This window comes from Schistocerca gregaria, chromosome 2, assembly GCF_023897955.1.
Source record: "Schistocerca gregaria isolate iqSchGreg1 chromosome 2, iqSchGreg1.2, whole genome shotgun sequence".
NCBI classification, from domain to species: Eukaryota; Metazoa; Arthropoda; class Insecta; order Orthoptera; family Acrididae; genus Schistocerca; species Schistocerca gregaria.
The window spans coordinates 473988237-474001992 of NC_064921.1; the positions used below are offsets into that span (position 1 = coordinate 473988237).

General features: G+C 38.8%; 1 protein-coding gene across 3 annotated transcripts in view; it reads left to right on the forward strand.

Moving 5' to 3' along the window:
• Positions 1–13756, forward strand: part of LOC126326445 (nucleolar pre-ribosomal-associated protein 1) — a 170176-nt gene that overhangs the window by 137040 nt on the left and 19380 nt on the right. For all 3 annotated transcript variants that reach the window (XM_049995641.1, XM_049995642.1, XM_049995643.1), the window contains exons 17-19: positions 3614–3892; positions 7100–7238; positions 9437–9691. In XM_049995641.1, the coding sequence (XP_049851598.1) occupies positions 3614–3892; positions 7100–7238; positions 9437–9691 (673 nt within the window). The remainder of the gene's footprint in view (positions 1–3613; positions 3893–7099; positions 7239–9436; positions 9692–13756) is intronic.

Consider the following 13756-nt stretch of genomic DNA (forward strand, 5'->3'; position numbering starts at 1 on the left):
CAACTTGAAATCAGCGGAGATTGAGGCCTGGTGGATAACGAGAAGAGAGGCTATATTGAAGGGGAAGTTCCCATCTCTGGAGTTCGGATAGGTTGGTGTTGGTGGGAAGTATCCAGATAACCCGGACGGTGTAACACTGTGCCAAGATGTGCTGGCCGTGCACCAAGGCATGTTCAGCCACAGGGTGATCCTCATTACGAACAAACACTGTCTGCCTGTGTCCATTTATGCGAATGGACAGTTTGTTGCTGGTCATTCCCACATAGAAAGCGTCACAGTGTAGGCAGGTCAGTTGGTAAATCACGTGGGTGCTTTCACACGTGGCTCTGCCTTTGATCGTGCACACCCCAAAAGTGCTCCACTTGTGACAGGATACTTCCCGGGACTGGATCAGACTCTGAATATGGCTCTCCAGCAGGGATACTACTTCCAAAATTCTGCCCCGAAATGAGATCCATCCTTCATGAAATCCTCCCCACTCCACCAAGAGTGTCTTTCTGCCGTCCACCTAACCTTCGTAACCTCTTGGTTCATCCCTATGAAATCCCCAAACCATCTTCCCTACCCTCTGACTCCTACCCTTGTAACCGCCTCCGGTGTAAAACCTGTCCTATGCACCCTCCCACCACCACCTACTCCAGTCCTGTAACCCGGAAGGTGTACACGATCAAAGGCAGAGCCACATGTGAAAGCAACCACGTTATTTACCAACTGACCTGCCTGTGACGCTTTCTATGTGGGAATGACCAGCAACAAACTGTCCATTTGCATGAATGGACACAGGCAGACAGTGTTTGTTGGTAATGAGGATCACCCTGTGGCTAAACATGCCTTGGTGCACAGCCAGCACATCTTGGCACAGTGTTACACCATCCGGGTTATCTGGATACTTCCCACCAACACCAACCTATCCGAACTCCGGAGATGGGAACTTGCCCTTCAATATATCCTCTCTCCTCGTTATCCACCAGGCCTCAATCTCCGCTAATTTCAAGTTGCCGCCACTCATACCTCACCTGTCATTCAACATCATCTTTGCCTCCACATTTCCGCCTCGACTGACATCTCTGCCCAAACTCTTTGCCTTTAAATATGTCTGCTTGTGTCTGTGTATGTATGGATGGTTATGTGTGTGTGTGTGTGTGTGTGTGTGTGTGCGCGCGCGCGAGTATGTACCTATCCTTTTTTCCCCCTAAGGTAAATCTTTCCGTTCCCGGGATTGGAATGACTCCTTACCCTCTCCATTAAAACCCACATCCTTGCATCTTTCCTTTTCCTTCCCTCTTTCCTGATGAAGCAGCTACCGGTTGCAAAAGCTCTAAATTTTGTGTGTGTGTGTGTGTGTGTGTGTGTGTGTGTGTGTGTGTGTGTGTGTGTGTGTGTGTGTGTGTGTGTGTGTTATTTCACTGTGCGTGTCTACTGGCGCTTTCCCGCTTGGTAAGTCTTGGAATCTTTGTTTTTAATATAATGAAAGAATTAGTTTTACATGCACAAAAAAATCATCAATTTTTGATGTTTCACACACAAGTGTTTCCTAGTGCAGTTTTATGCAGTGACAATAACTTGATTAATGCCCATGCATAAATTGCAAACACTGTCAGAAATTAATATTATAATTTGCTCTCAAATGGCATCTCATCCGCTTCTGAAAATCACATCTGTGTGTATCCCAAGTATGGAATTGCATTACTGCTGGATTCATTCACGTCTTTCATTGCTAATTACTATTGAAGAGGATGGCAAAATTATTTTTAACAAAATAAGAAAAACATCTGACATTGTGTATAGTTCACTAAATCTGACTATCAAAATAAAAGAAAGAAAGAAATAAAACATTACTGTATTCACTGTGTTACTCCTTGCATGCACTATTTCATCACTTCACCAAATACGTAAATCAGTGCTAGACTGTAGAGGTTGTAAGCTGAATGAAGCATGCGTTGCTCCATTGGACAGTCTGTATAATAGTATTTGGATAATGTTGGGTGTGTCAGGCTGACAATGTCTGTAATGCAAGAGGAGCTGTTTAATGTTTCAGATTACTTTATAATACTTCCTGCAAAAATCACTATTAATTAATAAATTAGCATTAGTATCTCTCTTGCTAAATACACCATATTCTTTTAAAATGGGAAAATATGTTTTGTTATTGTACATATTCTCAAAAGAAGTTCATTGGTGAGAGTTTTCATGTGGAAATTGTGACACTGAGTCTTTCTGTGAACAGAAACTGTTTTTAACCCTCTCTGCAATTCTGCAGATTTTCGGCGTAGTGTTGCTTTTATTAACCACTTGTTTCTTCTGTAAACTCTTATCATCAGTTTTGTAAAGGCCTTGTCGCTACTGCTGTGGAGGCCAAGTTTCCACTGTTGTTAGGGTAGCAAGTTCATGAACTGGTTTCTGGTGCAGTACACCACTAGGGCAATTTCTCCCTGCCACTATTACACAGCTATGACCGGGCTCAGGCAACAGGATAGGAGAATGAAAGTTCTAAAACACTCCAACAAATTAGGTAACAGTGTCACACAAATGCATTAAAAAGGTTTCTTATGTTTGTGATTAGTTGAATCATTAAGTCCGCAATGCTGCATGTAATATTACACAAAAAAGGCCCTCAATGGCTTAGTGCAAATAGTCATAGGTAAATTTCACAGTACATAGCAAATGCAATTTACAACTGTCTGTTCACTTCTAAGAGTTCACTAAATGATGTTCCCTGTCTAAGCCAGCCCTGGACAATGATATATAACCAAGTAGGTGAGACCTACTCTCCTACCTTCGGAGTAGGCTTCTGTCCGCTGTCTCCAGTCATTGGTGAATTGTACTTGGCTGCAATTGGCTGCGGCAAAGTCGATATCTTCGTCTTCAGTGCCGCCTGTGTCACTTATGGAAGTCGCGCAAGTGGCAAGTATCTGTGTCGCAAGCACAGCTTTCTTCATTGCGCCTGTGGTGCTTGTGCCCTGGCTGTATCTTGTTCAGATGACGCAGCAGTTTCATTCAACCATTTTTATGATTATTTCTTTACATTCTCATTATGGAGGGGTCATGATCATAATTAAAAGTCTATGACACTATGTCTCTTCTGTGAAAATGAGGCACAAGTTTAAAGCCAATCAAAAGGAAGGTACTTATTTTAATGTAGAAATAAGGTCATAAATTGAAAATGCTGGATGGAAGAGACGGTTCCTTTACATGCTTATTTAATTTTCTGTTTATCAGATAAGTGAATTTCAGCAAATTAATAACAAGGTTCTGTGCTAGGAACTGCACGATCATCACCAACTCTCTAGAGAAAATGGGCTGCAACATGTGAAGATAAAGCACACACAGTTTTCAATACACAATTCCTGCAGAGCCAGCTGAAGGACATTGACCTGCTAGCATCCTCAAGAAAAAAAACAACATAAAAACAAAAATCAGTAATATGCTTTGATGCTTTGTGTTTCGTGCCTCCTGTAGTTATGATGCTGCTTGAAAAAACTCTTATTTTTTGTCTCCTTCTTGCATAAGAGTGTCACAATACATCGAACTGTTCAAACATGTTCATGTCACATATGAGTAACTCTGCAGTACTATTTGCATCATATAATTAAATATAGTCTATTTTTTCCAGCTTTGGTAAGGAACGCCACCTATGGATACATCTGCTGGATGTCATTCGCTGTGGTGCTGCGGATATCATGAAATCTGACAAGATTGACACTGAATTTGTCACTCCAAAACTTTCATGCATAGTGTCAACATTCCTCGCCAGGGCTTCACTATTAATTTCTCAACCACTGCATCCTTTGTATCAGCCTTTGCATAATTTCATTCTTGCCAAACCTTCATTGTACCTGTTGAGTATCCCTGAATTCCTTCCACTTTTTCATAGTTCTGATCTTCAGCACAGGTAAGAATATTAATCTTGTTGACAGCACTATTATATTGTATTTGAAACAGAGCAGATGTGTGGAATTCAGGATGTAATTTCAATTGTTGTTAAGAAAACATTTAATTCAATAGTTGTTTGTTACAAATTTCTATGTAGTATGCATAGTATCCTATTTATTACTGGTCACAATTACTGCATACCAAGTAGACACTACATGCAATACTGTTTGCCTTTGGTGCAGGTTATTTTATAGTTACAAATTAAAACACTGGCCACTCTTCTACAGCAACATATTGTTAAATAAATGCTATACAACAATGTAAACTACATAACTTATTATCACTGCATAGCTAATCACAAATTGATTTTCATTCCCCTTTTTTGTCAGGTGTTTGTCTTATGTAATAAATCATATATCCTCCAATAAATGTATTTAGCAAACAATGGATTAAAAACAGAAGATAGTAAACACAATAACTGCACACACCCAGAATGGGAATAAAAGCCTTCACAAACAAGTTTTATAACATTGAGATCCTGAAATTGAACAAGATTCAGATAGAAAACATACAAACATAGTCATTGTAAACTTAACACACAAATGTTTCAATCCAGTTTCCAAGTATGTTTCAGTATTTTTCTACTTTTTTCATCTATAATTTTTATTCCTGAAACTTGAAGGACTGTGATATTACATAACAGAGCCAGTTTCTTTCGTTGCCATAGTCAACGTACTCTACAGTGTGAATTATTTTCTTTTGGAACATCTTCCTTTGAACCATTCTCATATGGGCGAGAGGCATTACGTTTCAGCTGCAAAAGGTGGACCATCATTCAACTAATAAAAATGTTCCAAAACGTTTCAGAGTCATTGATTCCCTTTCCAATAGTTTATGATAGGTTACTTAATATACACAAGGCATTACTTCAATCACTTGCATTAATAAGGCGGTCATTATGAAAATTCTTGGTGCATCTCTAATTCTTCTCTTGTCAGTCATTGCGGGTTGTGCTGCTGGTTGCTAGGACTGTTTGATGTTTCTGAGAGTGCTCAGTTTTAACCATTTGTTTTGACTACAGAATTTCTTTCTTCATAAGTCAAAAGTCTCTGAAGTCTCTTATTTTTACTATCTTCTTAAGTTTTCTGCCGTATCAACCTCCTTCATCTTTTCTTTTTTTGTACTCACCATTAGTGGAGACTCTGGATCGCCCATTAATGTCTTCGACAATAACACACACACACACACACACACACACACACACACACACACACACACACACACACACACACGCGCGCGCGCGCGCGACTGCAGTCTGAGGCATCTGAAACGACACTGATTGAGTGTGGTTTCAGTTGCCTGAGGCTGCAGTCGTGTGTGTGTGTGTGTGTGTGTGTGTGTGTGTGTGTGTGTGTGTGTGTGTGTGTGTGTGTTTTGTTCATGAAGGTTGGTGTGCCTATCTGTGACTCATCATCTCTGCCAATGGTGAAAAGCGACTTCCCTTTTCATAATATTGGTACAACATGGTAGTTGTAATTAAAGTGCAGCTACTCATGGAGGCACAGTGTAGGCTGTAATTATTGTATGTCAGTGAAACTTGGTAGATATGCTAATGTGATAATGGAGAACCTGGAAACAAGTTAGTTCCAGTTTTGTACATCAAGTGAAAATCTGCCACTGTACACTGTATGATGGTATCCATACAGTCATTTGACAAGCCATGACATTACTGTACAGTGTGGCTATGTTTTATGTGAATGGCAGCAATTACAGAGCTGCATTGAGAGTGTGTCACTGACTGAAAGGGCTGAGGAGAGGCCCAATGTGATTAAATGGCGTAAAGATGATAAGGAAATTTGGAAACACAGGTGAGCTAGGTATGGCACACAGAAGAGAAACATGTCGTATCCAAGTGGAAGTTATTGACGAGGTTACTGCTGCTCTAACTGACCATGCAGCGTATGCCTAGGTAGTGATAGTGCTCATGCAGTGTCACGAGAATTGTCCATTCCATTGGCAACAGTATGGAAAGTTTTGCAGTCTATTTCACACTGGTACCCGTACAAGATCCAGATGGTGCAGAAACTGGAACTTCATGATTTGTAGCAATGTTCTGAATTTTCTCTTAGGTTTCTGGCACACACTGAAGCTGATGACTTGTGGCTGGGTAATATTCTGTGGAGGACGAAGCACATTTTACACTATAGGGTGCAATGAATACACAGAAATGCTGAAATTGGGACACTGTTAAACCACCTGTTGTGTCTGAAGAGCCACTGCACTTGCCATTTGTGACTGTGTAGTATGGATTAACAAGCACCATTACTCTCAGTCCATTTTTCTTGGAAGAGAATGTACCTAGATGGCCTGCCATGTGTACTGTGGTGTCTGCACATTATCGAGACCTCTCCGTAAAACATTTGATTCCTGCTTTGGAAGAGCACCACTGTATGGAAACCACCGTTTTCATGCAAGATGAGACAACACCTCGTGTTGCAGTGTACAGTGCCAGAATGTGTTAGCAGGAACACTGGAACTGCTGTGAGCAATTGTTGATCATGTTTCTTTACATATGCAACATCTCGTCATTGTCTTTGATGCTTATATGTATAAGCAGTGGTTAATGATAAAATCAACATTATGTCTTTCTCACTTGTTTGACCTTTTCTGGCCACATACCATGCCTAATCTCTTACCTATGGAAAAATTTCTGTATGTCCTCCTTACACCTTACATTCACAGAGCCAGATTTGCACATGGTGACCAAAATTGGAACTTTTTTTTTTCTCAATGTAAATTGGTTGCATATTAAAGCTTTAGCATATCTACCAAGTTTTGCTGCAATATTATAATTGCAGCCTGCACTGGGCCTCTGTGTCTAGCTGCACTTTAATTATAACGAATCTGTACTACAGCATGACTGTGTTCGTTTGAGATTTGTCATTTTTTCGTGACACCTGGGGCTTTTACTCTTGTTAGTTAGCTTCATATGAATCATTGTTACTACTGTGATTTGGATGTTGCGCAGTTATATTCGTCTGAGAGTGAAAATTAGATTATATTAGTTACATTCATAGACTGATGGTAAAATGAGAGCTTTCTTTATGTTTTCACTAGAATTTCCAAATTCTATAATTCAGGTAACATCAATATCTAATTTATTTTGGTGTTCAACATTTTTGTATTTATGAAATGTATTTGAACTGTCTGTTTCTTTCATATACAGTATTCATCGACAGTGGATTTTGGAAGTTATAAGAGATGGTTTAAAAAGTCCTCAAGACATTGAATTGTGCTTCAGATGTGTATTGTTCAAGTTACTTCTGGACTATTATTTTTCAATTTTGGCTGACACTGAAACTAAGGTAATGTAACACAAAGAAGAAAACTAAAAATGAAAGCCACCAGCCTGTATAAAACAGATTTATAATATTTGTGATCAGTAGACAGATTTAAACTAAGTTAGCCATTTCATCTAACCAGATATCAGATCTACTTTGACAAATACTTCGTTTTGATGCATGTTTCAGTTCCAACTAAAATTAGGCTTGTTTACAATGTTAGTTCCTCTCAAAGCAATTCCCCTCCTTCACGCTTTAAACTATTTTGCCTCTTTGATCCATCAATGTTGACTTTGAGATCTGCCTAAGTATTTTTATATTTGCTTTTATTTTTTGTTTTGTTTTTTATTTACAAGGGGAGGTCACGACATTTGGAACGCGGATTTATTGCGAACTTTGTAAACTCGTGGTACTCCTTGAGGACAACAAAATGTGTAAGCAGTAGCGCGTACTTGTCAAGCGTTATTGAGAAAATCGCAAGATAATTTCGGTCGTCAAATATATACCTGTGCATGGCCATTTTTACCACAAAGTGCCGGCAGCCAAGTGATTAGCGTTCAAGCCCCGCAATCACTGGGTCGCTGGATTGAGCCCCGCTCGTCAGTTTATTAATTTTACACCGGGGGCGGTTGCAAGGGTAGGAGCCAGAGGGTAGGGAAGGTGGTTTGGGGATTTCATAGGGATGAACCAAGAGATTACGAAGGTTAGGTGGACGGCGGAAAGACACTCCTACCCTTGTAACCGCCCCCGGTGTAAAACCTGTCCTATGCACCCTCCCACCACCACCTACTCCAGTCCTGTAACCCGGAAGGTGTACACGATCAAAGGGAGAGCCACGTGTAAAAGCACCCACGTGATTTACCAACTGACCTGCCTGCACTGTGACGCTTTCTATGTGGGAATGACCAGCAACAAACTGTCCATTCGCATGAATGGACACAGGCAGACAGTGTTTGTTGGTAATGAGGATCACCCTGTGGCTAAACATGCCTTGATGCACAGCCAGCACATCTTGGCACAGTGTTACACCGTCCGAGTTATCTGGATACTTCCCACCAACACCAACCTATCCGAACTCCAGAGATGGGAACTCGCCCTTCAGTATATCCTCTCTTCTCGATATCCGCCAGGCCTCAACCTCCGCTAATTTCAAGTTGCCGCCGCTCATACCTCACCTGTCTTTCAACAACTTCTTTGCCTCTGTACTTCCGCCTCGACTGACATCTCTGCCCTTACTCTTTGCCTTTAAATATGTCTGCTTGTGTCTGTGTATGTGCGGATGGATATGTGTGTGTGTGTGTGTGTGTGTGTGTGTGTGTGTGTGTGTGTGTGTGCGCGCGAGTGTACACCTGTCCTTTTTTTCCCCTAAGGGAAGTCTTTCCGCTCCCGGGATTGGAATGACTCCTTACCCTCTCCCTTAAAACCCACATCCTTTCGTCTTTCACTCTCCTTCCTGAAGAAGCAACCATCGGTTGCGAAAGCTAGTAATTCTGTGTGTGTGTGTTTGTGTGTTTTGTTCATGTGCCTGTCTGCCGGCGCTTTCCCGCTTGGTAAGTCTTGGAATCTTTGTTTTTATTATGTAATAGTTATTGATTCAGTATGGTAGTACATGGTGATATGTGTCTTGTACTTACCGAAGGAAGAGTATGGATGTGGATCACAGTAGAGGAGGAACAAGAATGATGTACATATAATGAAAGGGAAGGGAAAGCACAGAAGCAATGCAGAAAAGAAAGGGTAACAGACTGGCAAAGATGTAAATTTTTAGACCATCTGTAATAAAGTTTTTTTCCAGGTCCACTTCCTCTTTATTTGCCTGTTTCCTGTGTTTTGAGTTCTTTTCCTCATTTCCCCAACCTCCATCTCTCACCCCCCCCCCCCCCCCTCCCCAAGCAGTGCTTCCATTTATATTCCTTCTTTCACCAAATATCACCACTTTCAGTTACGAATAATATCAGCTTAAAGATGACTTAAGAGATGCTTATGTATTGGTACTATCAATTTTGAAATTTAATTGCCATATCTGGATGTTAAGCCATATTCTGCGCAGTTGTAAATGATGTATTTGTCCATCTTAACTCTTCCATAAGGTGGGAAAAGAATTCCTCTCCCAATGTTATCTTTACAATCAAGAGTGATTGTAACATTCCTCTATGATGACAAAATTTTAATTTTATTGTATGTATTTATGCTTATCACATATTGACGATTTTGATTTACAGGTGTTGATTGTCTCAGTGTTGGAATCTGCACTGAAAGTGCCAGGTGCAGCCAAGCTTCTTACAAATAGCTACAGTGTAATTGTATGGATGATGGCTGCAGTGGATCGTTTGGCCAGTAGTGAAACAGGCCTTGCCAGAGCATTGCTTGGTGCCGTTGCAGCACTACCAGTTACATTACCATCACTACCAGCTCTTTTGATAAATTTCTTAACCCATTTACCCGCAACCGTATTGGACTTACGTAAATATTTGGAGGTTTGTTTCCAGTGTTCAACAAAATTTTGAAATATAGCATCAGTATTTTTAGACTATTTTTAACTTTAAGGCATATTGTATAACTATAATAATATGGGGATCACTGTTCAATGCTTCTCATTCTCTTTATATTTTTAATTAGCTTCACAAAAGCTGAGGTATAGATAAACATCCGTACCATGGTCATTATTCATAGTTGAATCGTAAACACTGCATGTTCTTAACTTACATCGGCATTAATAATAATAATAACAATAATGTAGTGTTTTTACTGTATTAGTTGACCTTGGACTCTCTTCATTGACTTGGGTTGTTACCTGGGGTTAGTTCACATGATCCTACAAGTAGTTTCCCTAACTTTTACAGTAGTTGAATTGTTTCCTAATTTCCTGTATAGTTCTTGATCAACATCAGAAATCAGCACTGTTTAATGCTGCTGCTGACAAAAATTAAGGACCTTCAAAAATGGTGAACAGATCCACCAGTGAGCTATCAAAGAGAATTTAGATGTACTGCTTCACAGAGAATATATGGTTTTTCTTTCATAAATTCATTGCTCATTGAGATTTTTCAATGAAAGATTGTGAGTTTATTGCTTTGTGCATGCAGTATTATGGGAGCATAACATTTTCTGAAAGTGGGCACCTTTTGCGCTCTGATAACAGTCTATGTTTTGAAGCTGTTTACGTTGTCCACATTAGCATTTCCATTGTTACTTGCTAACTGTTTAACTGTTTTTAGCTTCCTATGCATATGTTCTGTGCAATTTGTTTGTTCTTTCTCTCCCTCTCAGGTATCACTTCCCAAAATAGTGAAATGTCATAAAATAAAACACAAAGTGTGTAACATTATAGACATGTTTTGAATTCCTCTTTTTGTACTGCTTACCTGCTGATGATTATTTGGTGTTGTAAACAGTTGTTAAATAATTGTGCATAACACTGACAAGTTTATTTTTCATTCTCTTCATATTTATTGATACTACACATGTCGTGATGAGTCACAGTGACCAGCTTTTAGGTAGTAACTTTGGCAGTCATAATAACACAGGCCAGCAGCTAACACAGTGTATGAGTGAGCCAAGAAAATTTACTAGTGGGAACACACATAATTTACATAGTACCTCAGTTCCTTGAATGCTAAATACTGACTGAATAGTACTGATTTGGAACTGGTATGGAAATTTACATATTGCCTACTGGATGCAGACTGACTAAGACATAGTAACTACACACTTTAACTGCCCAACCAAGAGTGCCTAGAAACTTAGTTACTGTACTGATTAAATGTTTGCCACTGATTTACTGTGACCTGCTGCATGGTGCGTATTTAAAGACCCACATAGTACAGGAATTACAAAATTGAAAAATCTGCAGTATTTTCATCTTCAGTAACAATGTAAAAGCTAGGAAAGATGTATAATGCATATACAAATTAGGCTGTGAAGTAATTTGATTTAACTGTAATTTACGTAATTAAAAATGGTAGAAATGATAGGTACTATTTCATGAAAGGAAAGTTTTAATATGCACTGGAGTTTCTGAAGTATGCCAGAAATTTTGTGGAAAGTTAAATTTATTAATTTGAATAGTTTGTTAATTAATATGTTATTTTAGTTAAAGTATATATTTTTGGAAACAGGAAAATTGGGGCTACAAAACTGCACGACTGGAATTATGAAAGGTTTACAGTTTCTGAATTCTGAAGGTAGCAGGGGTAAAATACAGGGAGCGAAAGGCTATTTACAATTCGTACAGAAACCAGATGGCAGTTATAAGAGTCGAGGGACATGAAAGGGAAGCAGTGGTTGGGAAGGGATTGAGACAGGGTTGTAGTCTCTCCCCGATGTTATTCAATCTATATATTGAGCAAGCAGTGAAGGAAACAAAAGAAAAATTCGGAGTAGTTATTAAAATCCATGGAAAAGAAATCAAAATGTTGAGGTTCGCCGATGACATCGTAATTCTGTCAGAGACAGCAAAGGACTTGGAAGAGCAGTTGAACGGAATGGACAGTGTCTTGAAAGGAGGATATAAGATGAACATCAACAAAATCAAAACGAGGATAATGGAATGTAGTCGAATTAAGTTGGGTGATGCTGAGGGAATTAGATTAGGAAATGAGACAATTAAAATAGTAAAGGAGTTTTGCTATTTGGGGAGCAAAATAACTGATGATGGTTGAAGGAGAGAGGATATAAAATGTAGACTGGCAATGGCAAGGAAGTCAGGAAGTCTTTTCTGAAAGTATTTGTATGGAGTGTAGCCATGTATGGAAGTGAAACATGGACGATAAATAGTTTGGACAAGAAGAGAATAGAAGCATTTGAAATGTGGTGCTACAGAAGAATGCTGAAGATTAGATGGGTAGATCACATAACTAATGAGGAAATATTGAACAGGATTGGGGAGAAGAGACGTTTCTGGCACAACTTGACCAGAAGAAGGGATAGGATGGTAGGACATGTTCTGAGGCATCAAGGGATCACCAATTTAGTATTGGAGGGCAGCATGGAGGGTGAAAATCGTAGAGGGAGACCAAGAGATGGCTACACTAAGCAGATTCAGAAGGATGTAGATTGCAGTAGGTACTGGGAGATGGTGGTGGTGGTTGTTGGGATGTTTAAGGGGGACTAAACAGACTGGTAGATGAATAAGCTTGCACAAGATAGAGTAGCATGGAGAGCTGCATCAAAGCAGTCTCAGGACTGAAGACCATAACAACAACATACAGTTTAAGATTCAAATTTTGTGGAGTATCATAATTTTGAAGAGGAATAATTTTGTATATACACAGTTTTTCAAAAACATATGATGTCTGTTGGAAAGAGGTAACTGTAGGTTTCAATTAATGTTTGTCAATCCTGAAACAAATACTTATTAGAGGGGTGGCATTTTGAAAAGCACATGATTTTAGTGATCAGAAATTTAGAATATTTCATCAAAGAAAATATTTTCCCAAAAATTAATTATACTATTATCACGGGTGGTATAAAAACTAAACATTGGGTAATGTTTACCAAAATACAGCAGAGATAAAAATATAAAATTTCTTGTATCCGTAATGTCGATGGTAGACAATGAATTTCTTGTAACTCCATTTTGTTAAATTTTACAGTAGAAGTAAAAACCATTTCTTAAAAATAGAAAGTGATACAGGTAAAGGAGCTGTTATGTAACTATTTCGTAGAAACCTAGCTATTTACAGAGTAAAGAAATCCATGCACTTTCAAATCTCTCTTTGATAATGTAGTTACTGCTCACTGGAATTACAAAGTTTCACAGCCAAGTGGAGTTAAAGGTTTTCATTTCCTACCATTGATATAGGAATTACTTGCAGAAAAGAAAATAAAACATTATTCAATGAGTGAAATTATAGCAGCAGATGCCATTCCACCTGTATATGTTTGAAGTGCTCAGAGTTACTATGAAATGACTTGGACATCACTTAGACACAAATCTCTCACTCATACAGGTGTTGGCTGATTTGTATACGAATTTGTCCATATGCACAGCTTCTGTGTTAAATGTATTGAAGAGAGTTGAATCAGTTATTTATAAGAAACTCCCTTCTGCCATAAATATTCAACTTTCATATACTACTTTGTGATTTTCAGTGCATGAAGTCTGAAGATTAATGTATCCTTAAGTTGAAATTTTGCCTATTCCAGAGTTTGTTTATACTGTTAATGATTTCTGACAAATCTCCAAAAAACTGAAGTATCTTTTACTTGCTAACGTTCCTGTAATTTATAACTTACAAAAACATGACACTTCCCTGTTTAACAGCACAATTAAAAAACTGTGATTCAGTAGTAGCTGTAGCATCCGTTAATTGGCATACACCAGTAACTGATCCTCCATTTCCTATACTGCTATATCTGACTGGGAATGTGGTTTACAGATCCCAGATATATAGCAAGAGTTGTATGCCACAATAAACACATTTCAGTTTTTCATACAATGAACATAATTTTATTAAAATCTGAGGATAACATGTTCATAAGTTTTAAAATTATTTCAGAAATTTTAGACTCATTTTCCCATTATCATTCAATGTATTGAA